We start from the raw sequence: 21,498 nt of genomic DNA, 5'->3' as shown, positions 1-21,498 counted from the left end.
ATATGACTGTGTGTGTGTGTGTGTGTGTGTGTGTGTGTGTGTGTGTGTGTGTGTGTGTGTGTGTGTGTGTGTGTGTGTGTGTGTGTGTGTGTGTGTGTGTGTGTGTGTGTGTGTTAGGCGGGGTGACTGTCTCTCCTGCCCATAGTTTCTCTGTGCTGGTGAGGGCATGGGCAGCGGGCAGGACCAGTTTGAGAGTGACAGTTCAGCTGGCCAATCACACGTCAGCCTCCCACCAGCAGCTTTCTGATGAGATACAGATACTGGTAAACACACTGGGTCCACCTACTGCTTTTGAGACATTTGTTTATAGGTTGTTGTTGAGTAGTTTATGTCTGTGATATGATAACCTCTCCACTCTTTACTCCTTTTTACTCCTGTCCTCTCTCCTCTCTAAGGTATACCAGGAGATGCAACTGGCTGTAGGAACCTCCAGATCTCTCTCCTCTCTCCTCTCTAAGGTATACCAGGAGATGCAGCTGGCTGTAGGAACCTCCAGATCTCTCTCCTCTCTAAGTTGTACCAGGAGATGCAGCTGGCTGTAGGAACCTCCAGATCTCTCCTCTCTAAGGTGTTCCAGGAGATGCAGTTGGCTGTAGGAACCTCCAGATCTCTCTCCTCTCTAGGTTGTACCAGGAGATGCAGCTGGCTGTAGGAACCTCCAGATCTCTCTCCTCTCTAAGGTATACTAGGAGATGCAGCTCCAGATCTCTCTCCTCTCTAAGTTGTACCAGGAGATGCAGCTGGCTGTAGGAACCTCCAGATCTCTCTCCTCTCTAAGGTATACTAGGAGATGCAACTGGCTGTAGGAACCTCCAGATCTCTCTCCTCTCTAAGGTATACTAGGAGATGCAACTGGCTGTAGGAACCTCCAGATCTCTCTCCTCTCTCCTCTCTAAGGTGTACCAGGAGATGCAACTGGCTGTAGGAACCTCCAGATCTATCTCCTCTCTCCTCTCCAAGGTATACCAGGAGATGCAGCTGGCTGTAGGAACCTCCAGATCCATCCTCATGTCTCCCTACTCACACTACGCACTACAGAGCAACAAGTGAGAGCCAGCATGCGTGGTTGTGTGTGTCTGCATGTGCAGAAAAACAAAATATCACATTTACGTATTCAGACCCTTTACTCAGTACTTTGTTGAAGCACCTTTGGCAGCGATTACAGCCTCTATTATTCTTGGGTATGACACTACAAGCTTGGCACACCTCTATTTGGGGGGTTTCTGCAGATCCTCTCAAGCTGTCAGGTTGGATGGGGAGCATCGCTGCACAGCTATTTTCAGGTCTCTCCAGAGATGTTAGATCGGGTTCAAGTCCGTGCTCTGGCTGGGCCACTCAAGGACATTCAAAGACTTGTCCCATAGCCACTCCTACATTGTATTGGCTGTGTGCTTAGGGTCGTTGTCCTGTTGGAGGGTGAACCGCTCTGGAGCAGGTTTTCATCAAGAATCTCTCTGTACTTTGCTCCATTCATCTTTCCCTAGATCATGACTAGTCTCCCAGTCCCTCCCACTGAAAAACATCCCCACAGCATGATGCTGCCTCCACCATGCTTTACCGTAGGGATGGTGCCAGGTTTCCTCCAGACGTGATGCTTGTCATTCAGGCCAAAGAGTTCAATCTTGGTTTCATCAGACCAGAGAATCTTGTTTCTCATGATCTGATAGTCCTTTAGGTGCCTTTTGGCAAACTCCAAGTGGGCTGTTATGTACCATTTACTGAGGAATGGCTTCCATCTGGCCACTCAATCATAAAGTCCTGATTGGTGGAGTGCTGCAGAGATTGTTGTCCTTCTGGAAGGTGTTCCCATCTCCACAGAGGAACAATAGAGCTCTGTCAGAGTGACCATCGGGTTCTTGGTCACCTCCCTGATCAACTTTACGATGAGGCTCTTATTGGCAGACTCAACAGCCTTGGTTTCTCAAATGATTGCCTCGCTTGGTTCACCAACTAATTTTCCGATAGAGTTCAGTATGTCAAATCGGGGGGCCTGTTGTCCGGACCTCTGTTTTATGGTGTGTTGTGACAGTACATCTGGACTGTATACAGACTGTATACTATAGTTTTATGGTGTGTTGTGACAGTACATCAGGACTGTATAGACTGTATACTATAGTTTTATGGTGTGTTGTGACAATACATCAGGACTGTATACAGACTGTATACTATAGTTTTATGGTGTGTTGTGACAGTACATCAGGACTGTATACAGACTGTATACTATAGTTTTATGGTGTGTTGTGACAGTACATCAGGACTGTATAGACTGTATACTATAGTTTTATGGTGTGTTGTGACAGTACTTCTGGACTGTATACTATAGGTTTATGGTGTGTTGTAACAGTACATCAGGACTGTATACAGACTGTATACTATAGTTTTATGGTGTGTTGTGACAGTACATCAGGACTGTATAGACTGTATACTATAGTTTTATGGTGTGTTGTGACAATACAACAGGACTGTATAGACTGTATACTATAGTTTTATGGTGTGTTGTGACAGTACATCTGGACTGTATACAGACTGTATACTATAGTTTTATGGTGTGTTGTGACAGTACATCAGGACTGTATAGACTGTATACTATAGGTTTATGGTGTGTTGTGACAGTACATCAGGACTGTATAGACTGTATACTATAGTTTTATGGTGTGTTGTGACAGTACATCAGGACTGTATACAGACTGTATACTATAGTTTTATGGTGTGTTGTGACAGTACATCAGGACTGTATACAGACTGTATACTATAGTTTTATGGTGTGTTGTGACAGTACATCAGGACTGTATAGACTGTATACTATAGTTTTATGGTGTGTTGTGACAGTACAACAGGACTGTATAGACTGTATACTATAGTTTTATGGTGTGTTGTGACAGTACATCAGGACTGTATACAGACTGTATACTATAGTTTTATGGTGTGTTGTGACAGTACATCAGGACTGTATAGACTGTATACTATAGTTTTATGGTGTGTTGTGACAGTACATCAGGACTGTATACTATAGTTTTATGGTGTGTTGTGACAGTACATCAGGACTGTATAGACTGTATACTATAGTTTTATGGTGTGTTGTGACAATACATCAGGACTGTATACAGACTGTATACTATAGGTTTATGGTGTGTTGTGACAGTACATCTGGACTGTATACTATAGTTTTATGGTGTGTTGTGACAGTACATCAGGACTGTATAGACTGTATACTATAGGTTTATGGTGTGTTGTGACAGTACATCAGGACTGTATAGACTGTATACTATAGGTTTATGGTGTGTTGTGACAGTACATCAGGACTGTATAGACTGTATACTATAGGTTTATGGTGTGTTGTGACAGTACATCAGGACTGTATACTATAGTTTTATGGTGTGTTGTGACAGTACATCAGGACTGTATAGACTGTATACTATAGTTTATGGTGTGTTGTGACAGTACATCAGGACTGTATAGACTGTATACTATAGGTTTATGGTGTGTTGTGACAGTACATCAGGACTGTATAGACTGTATACTATAGTTTTATGGTGTGTTGTGACAGTACATCAGGACTGTATAGACTGTATACTATAGTTTTATGGTGTGTTGTGACAGTACATCAGGACTGTATAGACTGTATACTATAGGTTTATGGTGTATTGTAACAGTACATCAGGACTGTATACTATAGTTTTATGGTGTGTTGTGACAGTACATCAGGACTGTATAGACTGTATACTATAGTTTTATGGTGTGTTGTGACAGTACATCAGGACTGTATACTATAGTTTTATGGTGTGTTGTGACAGTACATCAGGACTGTATAGACTGTATACTATAGTTTTATGGTGTGTTGTGACAATACATCAGGACTGTATACAGACTGTATACTATAGTTTTATGGTGTGTTGTGACAGTACATCAGGACTGTATAGACTGTATACTATAGTTTTATGGTGTGTTGTGACAGTACATCAGGACTGTATAGACTGTATACTATAGTTTTATGGTGTGTTGTGACAGTACATCAGGACTGGACTGTATACTATAGTTTTATGGTGTGTTGTGACAGTACATCAGGACTGTATAGACTGTATACTATAGTTTTATGGTGTGTTGTGACAGTACATCAGGACTGTATAGACTGTATACTATAGTTTTATGGTGTGTTGTGACAGTACATCAGGACTGTATAGATGGTGTGTACAGTACTATAGACTTTTATGGTGTGTTGTGACAGTACATCAGGACTGTATAGACTGTATACTATAGGTTTATGGTGTGTTGTGACAGTACATCAGGACTGTATAGACTGTATACTATAGTTTTATGGTGTGTTGTGACAGTACATCAGGACTGTATAGACTGTATACTATAGTTTTATGGTGTGTTGTGACAGTACATCAGGACTGTATACAGACTGTATACTATAGTTTTATGGTGTGTTGTGACAGTACATCAGGACTGTATAGACTGTATACTATAGTTTTATGGTGTGTTGTGACAGTACATCAGGACTGTATAGACTGTATACTATAGTTTTATGGTGTGTTGTGACAGTACATCAGGACTGTATACAGACTGTATACTATAGTTTTATGGTGTGTTGTGACAGTACATCAGGACTGTATAGACTGTATACTATAGTTTTATGGTGTGTTGTGACAGTACATCAGGACTGTATAGACTGTATACTATAGTTTTATGGTGTGTTGTGACAGTACATCAGGACTGTATACTATAGTTTTATGGTGTGTTGTGACAGTACATCAGGACTGTATAGACTGTATACTATAGGTTTATGGTGTATTGTAACAGTACATCAGGACTGTATACTATAGGTTTATGGTGTATTGTAACTACATCAGGACTGTATACTATAGTTTTATGGTGTGTTGTGACAGTACATCAGGACTGTATAGACTGTATACTATAGTTTTATGGTGTGTTGTGACAGTACATCAGGACTGTATAGACTGTATACTATAGTTTTATGGTGTGTTGTGACAGTACATCAGGACTGTATAGACTGTATACTATAGGTTTATGGTGTGTTGTGACAGTACATCAGGACTGTATAGACTGTATACTATAGTTTTATGGTGTGTTGTGACAGTACATCAGGACTGTATAGACTGTATACTATAGGTTTATGGTGTGTTGTGACAGTACATCAGGACTGTATAGACTGTATACTATAGTTTTATGGTGTGTTGTGACAGTACATCAGGACTGTATAGACTGTATACTATAGGTTTATGGTGTGTTGTGACAGTACATCAGGACTGTATAGACTGTATACTATAGGTTTATGGTGTGTTGTGACAGTACATCAGGACTGTATAGACTGTATACTATAGGTTTATGGTGTGTTGTGACAGTACATCAGGACTGTATAGACTGTATACTATAGGTTTATGGTGTGTTGTGACAGTACATCAGGACTGTATAGACTGTATACTATAGTTTTATGGTGTGTTGTGACAGTACATCAGGACTGTATAGACTGTATACTATAGTTTTATGGTGTGTTGTGACAGTACATCAGGACTGTATAGACTGTATACTGATGGTGTGTTGTGACAGTACATCAGGACTGTATAGACTGTATACTATAGTTTTATGGTGTGTTGTGACAGTACATCAGGACTGTATACAGACTGTATACTATAGTTTTATGGTGTGTTGTGACAGTACATCAGGACTGTATAGACTGTATACTATAGTTTTATGGTGTGTTGTGACAGTACATCAGGACTGTATAGACTGTATACTATAGTTTTATGGTGTGTTGTGACAGTACATCAGGACTGTATACTATAGTTTTATGGTGTGTTGTGACAGTACATCAGGACTGTATAGACTGTATACTATAGGTTTATGGTGTATTGTAACAGTACATCAGTGTATACTGTTTTATGGTGTGTTGTGACAGTACATCAGGACTGTATAGACTGTATACTATAGGTTTATGGTGTGTTGTGACAGTACATCAGGACTGTATAGACTGTATACTATAGTTTTATGGTGTGTTGTGACAGTACATCAGGACTGTATAGACTGTATACTATAGGTTTATGGTGTGTTGTGACAGTACATCAGGGTATAGACTGTATACTATTTTATGGTGTGTTGTGACAGTACATCAGGACTGTATAGACTGTATACTATAGGTTTATGGTGTGTTGTGACAGTACATCAGGACTGTATACTGTATACTATAGTTTTATGGTGTGTTGTGACAGTACATCAGGACTGTATAGACTGTATACTATAGTTTTATGGTGTGTTGTGACAGTACATCAGGACTGTATAGACTGTATACTATAGTTTTATGGTGTGTTGTGACAGTACATCAGGACTGTATAGACTGTATACTATAGGTTTATGGTGTGTTGTGACAGTACATCAGGACTGTATAGACTGTATACTATAGTTTTATGGTGTGTTGTGACAGTACATCAGGACTGTATAGACTGTATACTATAGTTTTATGGTGTGTTGTGACAGTACATCAGGACTGTATACAGACTGTATACTATAGTTTTATGGTGTGTTGTGACAGTACATCAGGACTGTATAGACTGTATACTATAGTTTTATGGTGTGTTGTGACAGTACATCAGGACTGTATAGACTGTATACTATAGTTTTATGGTGTGTTGTGACAGTACATCAGGACTGTATACAGACTGTATACTATAGGTACATCAGGACTGTATAGACTGTATACTATAGTTTTATGGTGTTTACAGTACATCAGACTGTATACAGACTGTATACTATAGTTTTATGGTGTGTTGTGACAGTACATCAGGACTGTATACAGACTGTATACTATAGTTTTATGGTGTGTTGTGACAGTACATCAGGACTGTATACTATAGTTTTATGGTGTGTTGTGACAGTACATCAGGACTGTATAGACTGTATACTATAGGTTTATGGTGTATTGTAACAGTACATCAGGACTGTATACTATAGGTTTATGGTGTATTGTAACAGTACATCAGACTGTATACTATAGTTTTATGGTGTGTTGTGACAGTACATCAGGACTGTATAGACTGTATACTATAGTTTTATGGTGTGTTGTGACAGTACATCAGGACTGTATAGACTATACATGTGTTGTGACAGTACATCAGGACTGTATAGACTGTATACTATAGGTTTATGGTGTGTTGTGACAGTACATCAGGACTGTATAGACTGTATACTATAGGTTTATGGTGTGTTGTGACAGTACATCAGGACTGTATAGACTGTATACTATAGTTTTATGGTGTGTTGTGACAGTACATCAGGACTGTATAGACTGTATACTATAGTTTTATGGTGTGTTGTGACAGTACATCAGGACTGTATAGACTGTATACTATAGGTTTATGGTGTGTTGTGACAGTACATCAGGACTGTATAGACTGTATACTATAGTTTTATGGTGTGTTGTGACAGTACATCAGGACTGTATAGACTGTATACTATAGGTTTATGGTGTGTTGTGACAGTACATCAGGACTGTATAGACTGTATACTATAGGTTTATGGTGTGTTGTGACAGTACATCAGGACTGTATAGACTGTATACTATAGTTTTATGGTGTGTTGTGACAGTACATCAGGACTGTATAGACTGTATACTATAGTTTTATGGTGTGTTGTGACAGTACATCAGGACTGTATAGACTGTATACTATAGTTCTGGTGTGTTACTATAGTTTTATGACAGTACATCAGGACTGTATAGACTGTATACTATAGTTTTATGGTGTGTTGTGACAGTACATCAGGACTGTATACATACTATAGTTTTATGGTGTGTTGTGACAGTACATCAGGACTGTATACCACCAACAGACTGTATACTATAGTTTTATGGTGTGTTGTGACAGTACATCAGGACTGTATAGACTGTATACTATAGTTTTATGGTGTGTTGTGACAGTACATCAGGACTGTATAGACTATACTATAGTTTTATGGTGTGTTGTGACAGTACATCAGGACTGTATAGACTGTATACTATAGGTTTATGGTGTATTGTAACAGTACATCAGGACTGTATACTATAGTTTTATGGTGTGTTGTGACAGTACATCAGGACTGTATACTGTATACTATAGGTTTATGGTGTGTTGTGACAGTACATCAGGACTGTATAGACTGTATACTATAGTTTTATGGTGTGTTGTGACAGTACATCAGGACTGTATAGACTGTATACTATAGGTTTATGGTGTGTTGTGACAGTACATCAGGACTGTATAGACTGTATACTATAGGTTTATGGTGTGTTGTGACAGTACATCAGGACTGTATAGACTGTATACTATAGGTTTATGGTGTGTTGTGACAGTACATCAGGACTGTATAGACTGTATACTATAGTTTTATGGTGTGTTGTGACAGTACATCAGGACTGTATAGACTGTATACTATAGTTTTATGGTGTGACAGTACATCAGGACTGTATACAGTTGTATGGTGTGTTGTGACAGTACATCAGGACTGTATACAGACTGTATACTATAGTTTTATGGTGTGTTGTGACAGTACATCAGGACTGTATAGACTGTATACTATAGGTTTATGGTGTATTGTAACAGTACATCAGGACTGTATACTATAGTTTTATGGTGTGTTGTGACAGTACATCAGGACTGTATAGACTGTATACTATAGGTTTATGGTGTGTTGTGACAGTACATCAGGACTGTATACAGACTGTATACTATAGTTTTATGGTGTGTTGTGACAGTACATCAGGACTGTATACAGACTGTATACTATAGTTTTATGGTGTGTTGTGACAGTACATCAGGACTGTATAGACTGTATACTATAGTTTTATGGTGTGTTGTGACAATACATCAGGACTGTATACAGACTGTATACTATAGTTTTATGGTGTGTTGTGACAGTACATCAGGACTGTATACAGACTGTATACTATAGTTTTATGGTGTGTTGTGACAGTACATCAGGACTGTATAGACTGTATACTATAGTTTTATGGTGTGTTGTGACAGTACTTCTGGACTGTATACTATAGGTTTATGGTGTGTTGTAACAGTACATCAGGACTGTATACAGACTGTATACTATAGTTTTATGGTGTGTTGTGACAGTACATCAGGACTGTATAGACTGTATACTATAGTTTTATGGTGTGTTGTGACAGTACAACAGGACTGTATAGACTGTATACTATAGTTTTATGGTGTGTTGTGACAGTACATCAGGACTGTATAGACTGTATACTATAGTTTATGGTGTGTTGTGACAGTACATCAGGACTGTATAGACTGTATACTATAGTTTTATGGTGTGTTGTGACAGTACATCAGGACTGTATACAGACTGTATACTATAGTTTTATGGTGTGTTGTGACAGTACATCAGGACTGTATAGACTGTATACTATAGTTTTATGGTGTGTTGTGACAGTACAACAGGACTGTATAGACTGTATACTATAGTTTTATGGTGTGTTGTGACAGTACATCAGGACTGTATACAGACTGTATACTATAGTTTTATGGTGTGTTGTGACAGTACATCAGGACTGTATAGACTGTATACTATAGTTTTATGGTGTGTTGTGACAGTACATCAGGACTGTATAGACTGTATACTATAGTTTTATGGTGTGTTGTGACAGTACATCAGGACTGTATACTATAGTTTTATGGTGTGTTGTGACAGTACATCAGGACTGTATAGACTGTATACTATAGGTTTATGGTGTATTGTAACAGTACATCAGGACTGTATACTATAGTTTTATGGTGTGTTGTGACAGTACATCAGGACTGTATAGACTGTATACTATAGTTTTATGGTGTGTTGTGACAGTACATCAGGACTGTATACTATAGTTTTATGGTGTGTTGTGACAGTACATCAGGACTGTATAGACTGTATACTATAGTTTTATGGTGTGTTGTGACAGTACATCAGGACTGTATAGACTGTATACTATAGGTTTATGGTGTGTTGTGACAGTACATCAGGACTGTATAGACTGTATACTATAGGTTTATGGTGTGTTGTGACAGTACATCAGGACTGTATAGACTGTATACTATAGGTTTATGGTGTGTTGTGACAGTACATCAGGACTGTATAGACTGTATACTATAGGTTTATGGTGTGTTGTGACAGTACATCAGGACTGTATAGACTGTATACTATAGGTTTATGGTGTGTTGTGACAGTACATCAGGACTGTATAGACTGTATACTATAGTTTTATGGTGTGTTGTGACAGTACATCAGGACTGTATACTATAGTTGTATGGTGTGTTGTGACAGTACATCAGGACTGTATACAGACTGTATACTATAGTTTTATGGTGTGTTGTGACAGTACATCAGGACTGTATAGACTGTATACTATAGGTTTATGGTGTATTGTAACAGTACATCAGGACTGTATACTATAGTTTTATGGTGTGTTGTGACAGTACATCAGGACTGTATAGACTGTATACTATAGTTTTATGGTGTGTTGTGACAGTACATCAGGACTGTATAGACTGTATACTATAGGTTTATGGTGTGTTGTAACAGTACATCAGGACTGTATAGACTGTATACTATAGTTTTATGGTGTGTTGTGACAGTACATCAGGACTGTATACTATAGTTTTATGGTGTGTTGTGACAGTACATCAGGACTGTATAGACTGTATACTATAGGTTTATGGTGTGTTGTGACAGTACATCAGGACTGTATAGACTGTATACTATAGGTTTATGGTGTGTTGTGACAGTACATCAGGACTGTATAGACTGTATACTATAGGTTTATGGTGTGTTGTGACAGTACATCAGGACTGTATACTATAGTTTTATGGTGTGTTGTGACAGTACATCAGGACTGTATAGACTGTATACTATAGTTTTATGGTGTGTTGTGACAGTACTTCTGGACTGTGTGTCCAGTCTCTATGGGGTTGTGTGTGTGTGCGTTTGTCTGTACTCATGTCTGTAGTCATGCATGTGTGATTGTGTGTTTTAGAGACGCTATCTGTCCTGTGCGGTACGCCCTGTGTCAGTGTGTGAAAGGGGAGGGTCTTGTAACGGTGGACAGCCAGGGAGTTCTGAGGGCGGGGCCTGACACGGGATCCGCCCTGCTGGAGGTCATCGCTATGGAGACCTGTGGGGTCAACCAGACCCTGCTCATCAGCGTCCGGGTAAGTTGGTCACTTGTGTCCTTCGATGGGATCCATTCTAAAGTAGACCTGGTGAGAAACTCATTATCCACAGTTTACCCTAACTGGAACTGGGTCATCACTATCTGACCATGCTAGGGAGTACAAAAGTGTATTTGTGTGTTGTGTCTGCCAGGTGTCTCCAGTGTGGTTTGTCAGGCTATTCAGTGTGTCCAGCCTGTACAGTGTTGGAGGGGGAGGCCTGCCTGCCTTTCCCCTGGGCTGGACCATCAGAGTCAGGGCTCTCTGCTACGACAACCTGGGACAACAATTCAACGCCCATAACACCCTCACACACATTACCACCAACAGGTAACACACACATTCTGACATTACCACCAACAGGAAACACACACATTCTGACATTACCACCAACAGGTAACACACACATTCTGACATTACCACCAACAGGTAACACACACATTCTGACATTACCACCAACAGGTAACACACACACACTGACATTACCACCAACAGGTAACACACACATTCTGACATTACCACCAACAGGTAACACACACATTCTGACATTACCACCAACAGGTAACACACACATTCTGACATTACCACCAACAGGTAACACACACATTCAGACATTACCACCAACAGGTAACACACACATTCTGACATTACCACCAACAGGTAACACACACATTCTGACATTACCACCAACAGGTAACACACACATTCTGACATTACCACCAACAGGTAACACACACATTCTGACATTACCACCAACAGGTAACACACACATTCTGACATTACCACCAACAGGTAACACACACATTCTGACATTACCACCAACAGGTAACACACACATTCTGACATTACCACCAACAGGTAACACACACAGTATATAGTCAAATCGCTCTCTCTGTCTGTTTATTTTCCTTAAAGCTGGGATCCTTCATGGTCAAACTGCCACGTCCGTTTGGGAAACAAAGAAGTTACTGCCAACAACCAACACTGTTTCTCCTCTCAGACATCACTGCCCGCGTGATAGAACAGCACAATATATACAGATAATTTTTTACCATGCGGACGGAGTCTGCTGCTCTCTGTTTCTCCTCTGTTTCTCCTCTGTTTCTCCTCTGTTTCTCCTCTGTTACTCCTCTGTTTCTCCTCTGTTACTCCTCTGTTACTCCTCTGTTACTCCTCTGTTTCTCCTCTGTTTCTCCTCTGTTTCTCCTCTGTTTCTCCTCTGTTTCTCCTCTGTTTCTCCTCTGTTTCTCCTCTGTTTCTCCTCTGTTACTCCTCTGTTTCTCCTCTGTTTCTCCTCTGTTTCTCCTCTGTTTCTCCTCTGTTTCTCCTCTGTTTCTCCTCTGTTTCTCCTCTGTTACTCCTCTGTTTCTCCTCTGTTTCTCCTCTGTTTCTCCTCTGTTTCTCCTCTGTTTCTCCTCTGTTACTCCTCTGTTACTCCTCTGTTTCTCCTCTGTTTCTCCTCTGTTTCTCCTCTGTTTCTCCTCTGTTTCTCCTCTGTTTCTCCTCTGTTTCTCCTCTGTTTCTCCTCTGTTTCTCCTCTGTTTCTCCTCTGTTTCTCCTCTGTTTCTCCTCTGTTTCTCCTCTGTTACTCCTCTGTTACTCCTCTGTTTCTCCTCTGTTTCTCCTCTGTTTCTCCTCTGTTTCTCCTCTGTTTCTCCTCTGTTTCTCCTCTGTTTCTCCTCTGTTTCTCCTCTGTTACTCCTCTGTTTCTCCTCTGTTTCTCCTCTGTTTCTCTCTGTTTCTCCTCTGTTTCTCCTCTGTTTCTCCTCTGTTTCTCCTCTGTTTCTCCTCTGTTACTCCTCTGTTTCTCCTCTGTTACTCCTCTGTTACTCCTCTGTTTCTCCTCTGTTTCTCCTCTGTTTCTCCTCTGTTTCTCCTCTGTTTCTCCTCTGTTTCTCCTCTGTTACTCCTCTGTTTCTCCTCTGTTTCTCCCCTGTTTCTCCTCCGTTTCTCATCCGTTTCTCATCCGTTTCTCCTCTGTTTCTCTTCTGTTTCTCTTCTGTTTCAACAGCAAGACAAAAACCATAACAAAGGTGCTCAGGGCGAACATTGGGTTGTTTCCCCTAATGTGGATTCCATCTTTAAACACTCTTTCTTCTCTCTCTCTCTCTCTCTTTTGCTCTCTCTCCCTCTCTTTCTCTCTCTTTCACTCTCTCTCCTCTCTCTCTCTCTCTCTCTCTCTCTCTCTCTCTCTCTTTCTCTCTCTCTCAGGGATGACTTGGTGCAGGTGACTCCAGACTCAGACAGTCATTCCTTTGTGGTCCAGACAGTGTCTGGGGGTTTGACAGTTCTAGGGGTGCAGGCAGACCCCACCAACCCCTCCCTGAGTGACTACACCCCCCTCCCTGTCCTCCCCGCCATCTCTGCCCCCCCACACACACTCAGGCCCGGAGACACACTCTGCTTCAACACCCCCCTGACAGGACCGCAAGGTGAGACAAACACACAAGTTGTACAACTGAATGCATTCACCTGAAATGTGTCTTCCATATTTAACACCTCTGTATCTGAGAGGTGCGGGGGGGCTGCCATAATCAACATCCCCGTCATCAGGGCCCAGGGAGCAGTTGTTGTTGGAGGTTACTAGCTCTTAACCGCTGGGCTACCTGCCACCAAGACATACCCACACTCTCTCAAAGAATCATAACTGAGAAGGAGGAGACAAATGATGCTTTCAATCATCATTTTAAACAGTGGTTTAATTGAACCTGGTCAGTCAATCGACCACTCTTCACTCCGCCAGCCTCTAGCTGACTCGACGGTTAACACGTCAACTTCTAGTGAAGCTTTGTTTTCATTTCAGCAATTTACTATCTGTGATGTGCTAGCTGTCTTGCTTAAGATTTATGTAAAAAGAAACATCAAAAACTGGGGCTGATATGCTTGATCCATTATTGCTGCAGCTCTCTGCCCCCTGCTTGCCGAATCATTAACCCATATTTTAACCTGGTACTATTCCCAAGGTTTGGAAGGCGGCCCATGTACTCCCCCTTCACAAAAGTGGTGACCTAAATAATTATTGCCCTATTTCTAAACTTTCTTGTCTCGCTAAAATATTAGAATCCTTGGTTAATTCTCAGCTAAAATCTTTCTTATCTTTGAAATGTAGTCTAAAAGTACATCAGTCGGGTTTTAGACCAGGTCATAGCATCTCTGCTCCATCCCTAGTTATAAATGTGGTTAATTGTCTGGATAAAAGGCAACATTGTGCTGCCCTCTTCATTGACCTGTCAAAGGCCTTTGATACTGTTGTTCACTCACTGCTAATTCAGAAGCTGGCCTCAATTGGCCTGGACCAGGCTGCATGTAACTGGTGTGAAAATCATTTGACAGATGTGTCTACTGATGGTGTTAAATCAGGTTTCCTGGATACTGTGAAAGGTGTCCCGCAGGGGTTAATTTTTGGTCCTGTAATTTCGACTGTTTACATGAACAATATCAACTTGTCTGTAAAAATGTTTAACCTGCAATTGTATGCCGATAATACTGTTGTGTATGCTAACTACAGTCTGCCTTCATTGAATTACAGAAAAACTTTATTGACCTGAAATTAGTATTGAATGCAGGTGAAACTAAGTACATGTTGTTCTCTAGAGCGGATAAATATAACTCTGATTTAAGCATATGTACTTTGGATGGTGTCCATATTGATCGTGTCCCTGCTTACAGGCATCTGGATAGATGAAAAGCTGTCTTTTAAAAAGAATGTTGACGAATTAGTTAATATGCTGTGATTAAAAATGGGCTTCTATAGAAATAGGTCCTGCCTCTCGATAAATAGTAGAAAGCAGATTAGTCAGTCAACGTTCTTATCAGTCCTAGACTATGGCGACATCATCTATATGAACGCAGCTGCTACTTCATTAACGCACCCTTTATTACGGGTGACAGTTTTAGCACTCTTCACTGCATTTTCTACCAGTATGTTGGTTGGCCCTGTTTGATGTCACTCACATAGGTTGATACATTGCTATGTTTTCATTTATAAATGAGTCCCAAAAAGTCCCACTGTACCGGACATCTTTACTGAACTTATGACAGGAGTTACCACACCTGGTCTCAGGGATTGTTAACTCTGGAAATTAGTCCTTTTGTCTCTCATGAGTTAGGTCGTTTTTTTGCACCTTATTTGTGGAACAATCTTCAAAATGTTCTTAAATATGATGTCTTGGTTACTCTAGGCCAGTTCAGAATGCTGATTGAGGACCTTTTTACTGATGAATGTCTCTTTTTCATGTCCATGATTTTATTTCTGCTTCCATTTTGTACTTTTGAAGTGTGTATTTTCTGTAATTTCTGTCATTCAGGGCTCATCTGTAGAGACCTTGGTCTCAGTATGACTCCCTGATAAAATGAAGGTTCAAAATAAAAGAAAACACACACACATACTTAATTTCTCTCTCTCCCTCTGTCTCAGGCCAGCCAGGTCAGTGGAACGTGTCGTCTAGTCGTGTTCTGCAGATCGACCCAAAGACAGGAGCTGCTCTGGCAAAGCATTCTGGGACAGTAGTGGTCTACTACAGACTGGAAGGTGGACAGCAGGCCCTCAGAGAGGTATAGTACAGCATAGGGTTACCATGGAAACAATGGGGTTGCCATGGAAATGAATGGGCCACCATGGTAGTGTTTTGCCAACAGGTGAAGGTGGACTCTCCAGTCATCCCAGAACTCTCTCCTCCTGATGATCGTTTCCTCACCAACTGGCCTGACGCAGCTGACTACACGGTTCCTGTGGAGCTATACACCTCCCCCTTCAACACAGGTGAGTAGTAAATTGATACCTCTCTGCTCTCTCTCCTTACCTTGCACCTCTTCTCCCACCTCCCTATCTCTTCCCCCACCTCCCCATCTCTTCCCCCACCTCCCCATCTCTTCCCCCACCTCCCCATCTCTTCCCCCACCTCCCCGTCTCTTCCCCCACCTCCCCGTCTCTTCCCCCACCTCCCCGTCTCTTCCCCACCTCCCCGTCTCTTCCCCCCCCTCCCCGTCTCTTCCCCCCACCTCCCCGTCTCTTCCCCCACCTCCCCGTCTCTTCCCCCACCTCCCCGTCTCTTCCCCACCTCCCCCCGTCTCTTCCCCCACCTCCCCATCTCTTCCCCCACCTCCCCATCTCTTCCCCCAGCCCAGTGTTCCCTGTCCCAGAAGGAGGCCATAGAGAAGAAGCTGCAGCCAGAGGCAGAGTTACGGTGTTTCCTGCATTTCAGCGCCCCCTACCTCCAGCTCAACACGCTGCAGGCTGTGATGGTCACCACGCCTCACTATGACCTCGACACAGGTACGACAGGGACACAGGACCTCTCTTCCCTATCCCATTGATAAAAATACCATGTCTCTAAAATTATACAGTAAATAATTATTTGACCAATTTTTGACTCTCTCCCTCAGGTGAATACAGCTGCAGAGTCTCTGTCCGTCCCCAGTCAGACTCCGTCCTCCACCTCCTCTCCTCCCTCTCTGTCTCCGTCTCTCTCTCAGCCTCTCTGCGGGGCCAGTCCCCCGTCCCTGTCCTCCCTCTCTCTGCTCTGTCGCTACCTCTCTCCGGACGTTTGGTACAGTTGCCGTACCTGCCTGCGTTCCACTGCCCAGTGTCTTTCCTGGTGCTATCTTCTCTGCATCCCATGGCAGAGTTCTCTGTGCTGGGCACCAAGGAGGCGCTCTCTGCCCTACGGGTGGGTCACATTTAACATTAAGCATTAGAGCATTGACAGCCCCACAGTACACAATGCATACAGCTTTAAGACCTTGGCATAGACAGTATGGAGTGAATGCAATCCATATCTCTTCTTTCTCTGTGTTGCGTTCAGTTCCACTCTGACAGTACTGACGTGCTGCTATCTGAGCCCAGTCAATCAGACGGACATCTGGTGCTGTCTGTATACATTTCCACTTCCTGGGTCAAAAGTCAGGCCCTGCCCCCTCCTGCCAACATCACCCTCTCCAGCCACCTGACCCCACAGACTCATGTCCTTACAGTTTACATCACGGTGGACAGCGAGGTGAAGATAGGTGAGCAGACTCACACATAGCCAAAACACAGCTAAACACGACAATGAAAACGTTCCTATACAACAATGTTTCCCAAACTCGGTCCTGGGGCCGCCCCTGGGTGCACATTTTGTTTTTTGTCCCAGCACTACACACCTGATTCAAACATCCAACTCAACATCAACCTTTGGATCAGCTGTGTAGTGCTAGGACAAAAAGCAAAACATTCACCCAGGGGGGCAGGACAGAGTTAGGGAAACCCTGATATAGCCCACGGACTCACCCCTGTATCCACACATCTGACCCTGTCTGAGTGTGTGTTCAGGTTCCACAGATCTGATTCGTCTACAATCTTCCTGGACTCAGCTCCTGGACTTCCATCTCATCCTGGTCTTTGCTGTGTTTGCAGTAATGGCCACTACTGCCACCTTATACATAGGTAACTATCTAACCACTCTTCACCACTACCTTATACATAGGTAACTATCTAACCACTCTTCACCACTACCTTATACATAGGTAACTATCTAACCACTCTTCACCACTACCTTATACATAGGTAACTATCTAACCACTCTTCACCACTACCTTATACATAGGTAACTATCTAACCACTCTTCACCACTACCTCATACATAGGTAACTATCTAACCACTCTTCACCACTACCTTATACATAGGTAACTATCTAACCACTCTTCACCACTACCTTATACATAGGTAACTATCTAACCACTCTTCACCACTACCTTATACATAGGTAACTATCTAACCACTCTTCACCACTACCTTATACATAGGTAACTATCTAACCACTCTTCACCACTACCTTATACATAGGTAACTATCTAACCACTCTTCACCACTACCTTATACATAGGTAACTATCTAACCACTCTTCACCACTACCTTATACATAGGTAACTATCTAACCACTCTTCACCACTACCTTATACATAGGTAACTATCTAACCACTCTTCACCACTACCTTATACATAGGTAACTATCTAACCACTCTTCACCACTACCTTATACATAGGTAACTAACCACACCCTATACATAGGTAACTATCTAACCACTCTTCACCACTACCTTATACATAGGTAACTATCTAACCACTCTTCACCACTACCTTATACATAGGTAACTATCTAACCACTCTTCACCACTACCTTATACATAGGTAACTATCTAACCACTAGGTAAACTATCTAACCACTCTTCACCACTACCTCATACATAGTTAACTATCTAACCACTCTTCACCACTACCTTATACATAGGTAACTATCTAACCACTCTTCACCACTACCTTATACATAGGTAACTATCTAACCACTCTTCACCACTACCTTATACATAGGTAACACTCTTCACCACTACCTTATACATAGGTAACTATCTAACCACTCTTCACCACTACCTTATACATAGGTAACTATCTAACCACTCTTCACCACTACCTTATACATAGGTAACTATCTAACCACTCTTCACCACTACCTTATACATAGGTAACTATCTAACCACTCTTCACCACTACCTTATACATAGGTAACTATCTAACCACTCTTCACCACTACCTTATACATAGGTAACTATCTAACCACTCTTCACCACTACCTTATACATAGGTAACTATCTAACCACTCTTCACCACTACCTTATACATAGGTAACTATCTAACCACTCTTCACCACTACCTTATACATAGGTAACTATCTAACCACTCTTCACCACTACCTTATACATAGGTAACTATCTAACCACTCTTCACCACTACCTTATACATAGGTAACTATCTAACCACTCTTCACCACTACCTTATACATAGGTAACTATCTAACCACTCTTCACCACTACCTTATACATAGGTAACTATCTAACCAACACCACTACTTCATAGGTAACTATCTAACCACTCTTCACCACTACCTTATACATAGGTAACTATCTAACCACTCTTCACCACTACCTTATACATAGGTAACTATCTAACCACTCTTCACCACTACCTATACATAGGTAACTATCTAACCACTCTTCACCACTACCTTATACATAGGTAACTATCTAACCACTCTTCACCACTACCTTATACATAGGTAACTATCTAACCACTCTTCACCACTACCTTATACATAGGTAACTAACCACTCTAACCACTCTTCACCACTACCTTATACATAGGTAACTATCTAACCACTCTTCACCACTACCTTATACATAGGTAACTATCTAACCACTCTTCACCACTACCTTATACATAGGTAACTATCTAACCACTCTTCACCACTACCTTATACATAGGTAACTATCTAACCACTCTTCACCACTACCTTATACATAGGTAACTATCTAACCACTCTTCACCACTACCTTATACATAGGTAACTATCTAACCACTCTTCACCACTACCTTATACATAGGTAACTATCTAACCACTACACTACCTTATACATAGGTAACTATCTAACCACTCTTCACCACTACCTTATACATAGGTAACTATCTAACCACTCTTCACCACTACCTTATACATAGGTAACTATCTAACCACTCTTCACCACTACCTTATACATAGGTAACTATCTAACCACTCTTCACCACTACCTTATACATAGGTAACTATCTAACCACTCTTCACCACTACCTTATACATAGGTAACTATCTAACCACTCTTCACCACTACCTTATACATAGGTAACTATCTAACCACTCTTCACTACTTCTATCTAACACTACCACTACCTTATACATAGGTAACTATCTAACCACTCTTCACCACTACCTTATACATAGGTAACTATCTAACCACTCTTCACCATACATAGGTAACTATCTAACCACTATACATACATAGGTAACTATCTAACCACTCTTCACCACTACCTTATACATAGGTAACTATCTAACCACTCTTCACCACTACCTTATACATAGGTAACTATCTAACCACTCTTCACCACTACCTTATACATAGGTAACTATCTAACCACTCTTCACCACTACCTCACCAACTACCACTACCTTATACATAGGTAACTATCTAACCACTTATACTTCACCACTCTTCACCTACCTATACATAGGTAACTATCTAACCACTCTTCACCACTACCTTATACATAGGTAACTATCTAACCACTCTTCACCACTACCTTATACATAGGTAACTATCTAACCACTCTTCACCACTACCTTATACATAGGTAACTATCTAACCACTCTTCACCACTACCTTATACATACCTATCTAACTAACCACCACTACCTTATCTAGGTAACTATCTAACCACACTTCACCACTACCTTATACATAGGTAACTATCTAACCACTCTTCACCACTACCTTATACATAGGTAACTATCTAACCACTCTTCACCACTACCTTATACATAGGTAACTATCTAACCACTCTTCACCACTACCTCATACATAGGTAACTATCTAACCACTAGGTAAGGTAACTATCTACCACTACCACTCATACATAGGTAACTATCTAACCACTACCTTATACATAGGTAACTATCTAACCACTCTTCACCACTACCTTATACATAGGTAACTATCTAACCACTCTTCACCACTACCTTATACATAGGTAACTATCTAACCACTCTTCACCACTACCTCATACATAGGTAACTATCTAACCACATTCACCACTACCTTATACATAGGTAACTATCTAACCACTCTTCACCACTACCTTATACATAGGTAACTATCTAACCACTCTTCACCACTACCTTATACATAGGTAACTATCTAACCACTCTTCACCACTACCTTATACATAGGTAACTATCTAACCACTCTTCACCACTACATACATAGGTAACTATCTAACTCTTCACCACTATACATAGTTACCTATCTAACCACTCTTCACCACTACCTTATACATAGGTAACTATCTAACCACTCTTCACCACTACCTTATACATAGGTAACTATCTAACCACTCTTCACCACTACCTTATACATAGGTAACTATCTAACCACACCACTACCTATACATAGGTAACTATAACCACTACCACTACCTCTAACCACTCTTCACCACTACCTTATACATAGGTAACTATCTAACCACTCTTCACCACTACCTTATACATAGGTAACTATCTAACCACTCTTCACCACTACCTTATACATAGGTAACTATCTAACCACTCTTCACCACTACCTCATACATAGGTAATCTAACCACTCTTCACCACTACCTATACATAGTTAACTATCTAACCACTCTTCACCACTACCTTATACATAGGTAACTATCTAACCACACTTCACCACTACCTTATACATAGG

General features: G+C 41.2%; 2 protein-coding genes across 2 annotated transcripts in view; both read left to right on the top strand.

Annotated features, from left to right (window-relative positions):
- Positions 1 to 247, top strand: part of LOC118367684 (nuclear pore membrane glycoprotein 210-like) — a 41,496-nt gene extending 41,249 nt beyond the window's left edge. The window contains exon 28 of the mRNA XM_052492685.1: positions 164 to 247. Coding sequence (XP_052348645.1) covers positions 164 to 247 — 84 coding nt within the window. The remainder of the gene's footprint in view (positions 1 to 163) is intronic.
- On the top strand, positions 51 to 17,892 carry LOC127915314 (nuclear pore membrane glycoprotein 210-like). Its single transcript, XM_052495217.1, has 11 exons — positions 51 to 263; positions 961 to 1,046; positions 11,012 to 11,186; positions 11,341 to 11,516; positions 13,398 to 13,618; positions 15,604 to 15,740; positions 15,825 to 15,948; positions 16,309 to 16,461; positions 16,572 to 16,855; positions 16,991 to 17,192; positions 17,497 to 17,892. The coding sequence occupies exons 2-11, from the start codon at positions 973 to 975 to the stop codon at positions 17,652 to 17,654; spliced, it is 1,704 nt and encodes a 567-aa protein (XP_052351177.1). The 5' UTR covers positions 51 to 263; positions 961 to 972; the 3' UTR covers positions 17,655 to 17,892.
- The last annotated feature ends 3,606 nt before the right edge of the window (positions 17,893 to 21,498 follow it).

This window comes from Oncorhynchus keta, chromosome 34, assembly GCF_023373465.1.
Source record: "Oncorhynchus keta strain PuntledgeMale-10-30-2019 chromosome 34, Oket_V2, whole genome shotgun sequence".
NCBI lineage: Eukaryota > Metazoa > Chordata > Actinopteri > Salmoniformes > Salmonidae > Oncorhynchus > Oncorhynchus keta.
This window is presented reverse-complemented; position numbering and strand designations above follow the sequence as displayed.

Bases quoted from the DNA above. Each gene is read 5' to 3' on its own strand.
- LOC127915314 (XM_052495217.1), top strand. From the start codon at position 973: ATGCAGCTGGCTGTAGGAACCTCCAGATCCATCCTCATGTCTCCCTAC. The intron at 1,047-11,011 runs GTGAGAGCCAGC...TGTGTGTTTTAG, and splicing joins TACGCACTACAGAGCAACAA to AGACGCTATCTGTCCTGTGC. The intron at 11,187-11,340 runs GTAAGTTGGTCA...TGTGTCTGCCAG, and splicing joins CCCTGCTCATCAGCGTCCGG to GTGTCTCCAGTGTGGTTTGT.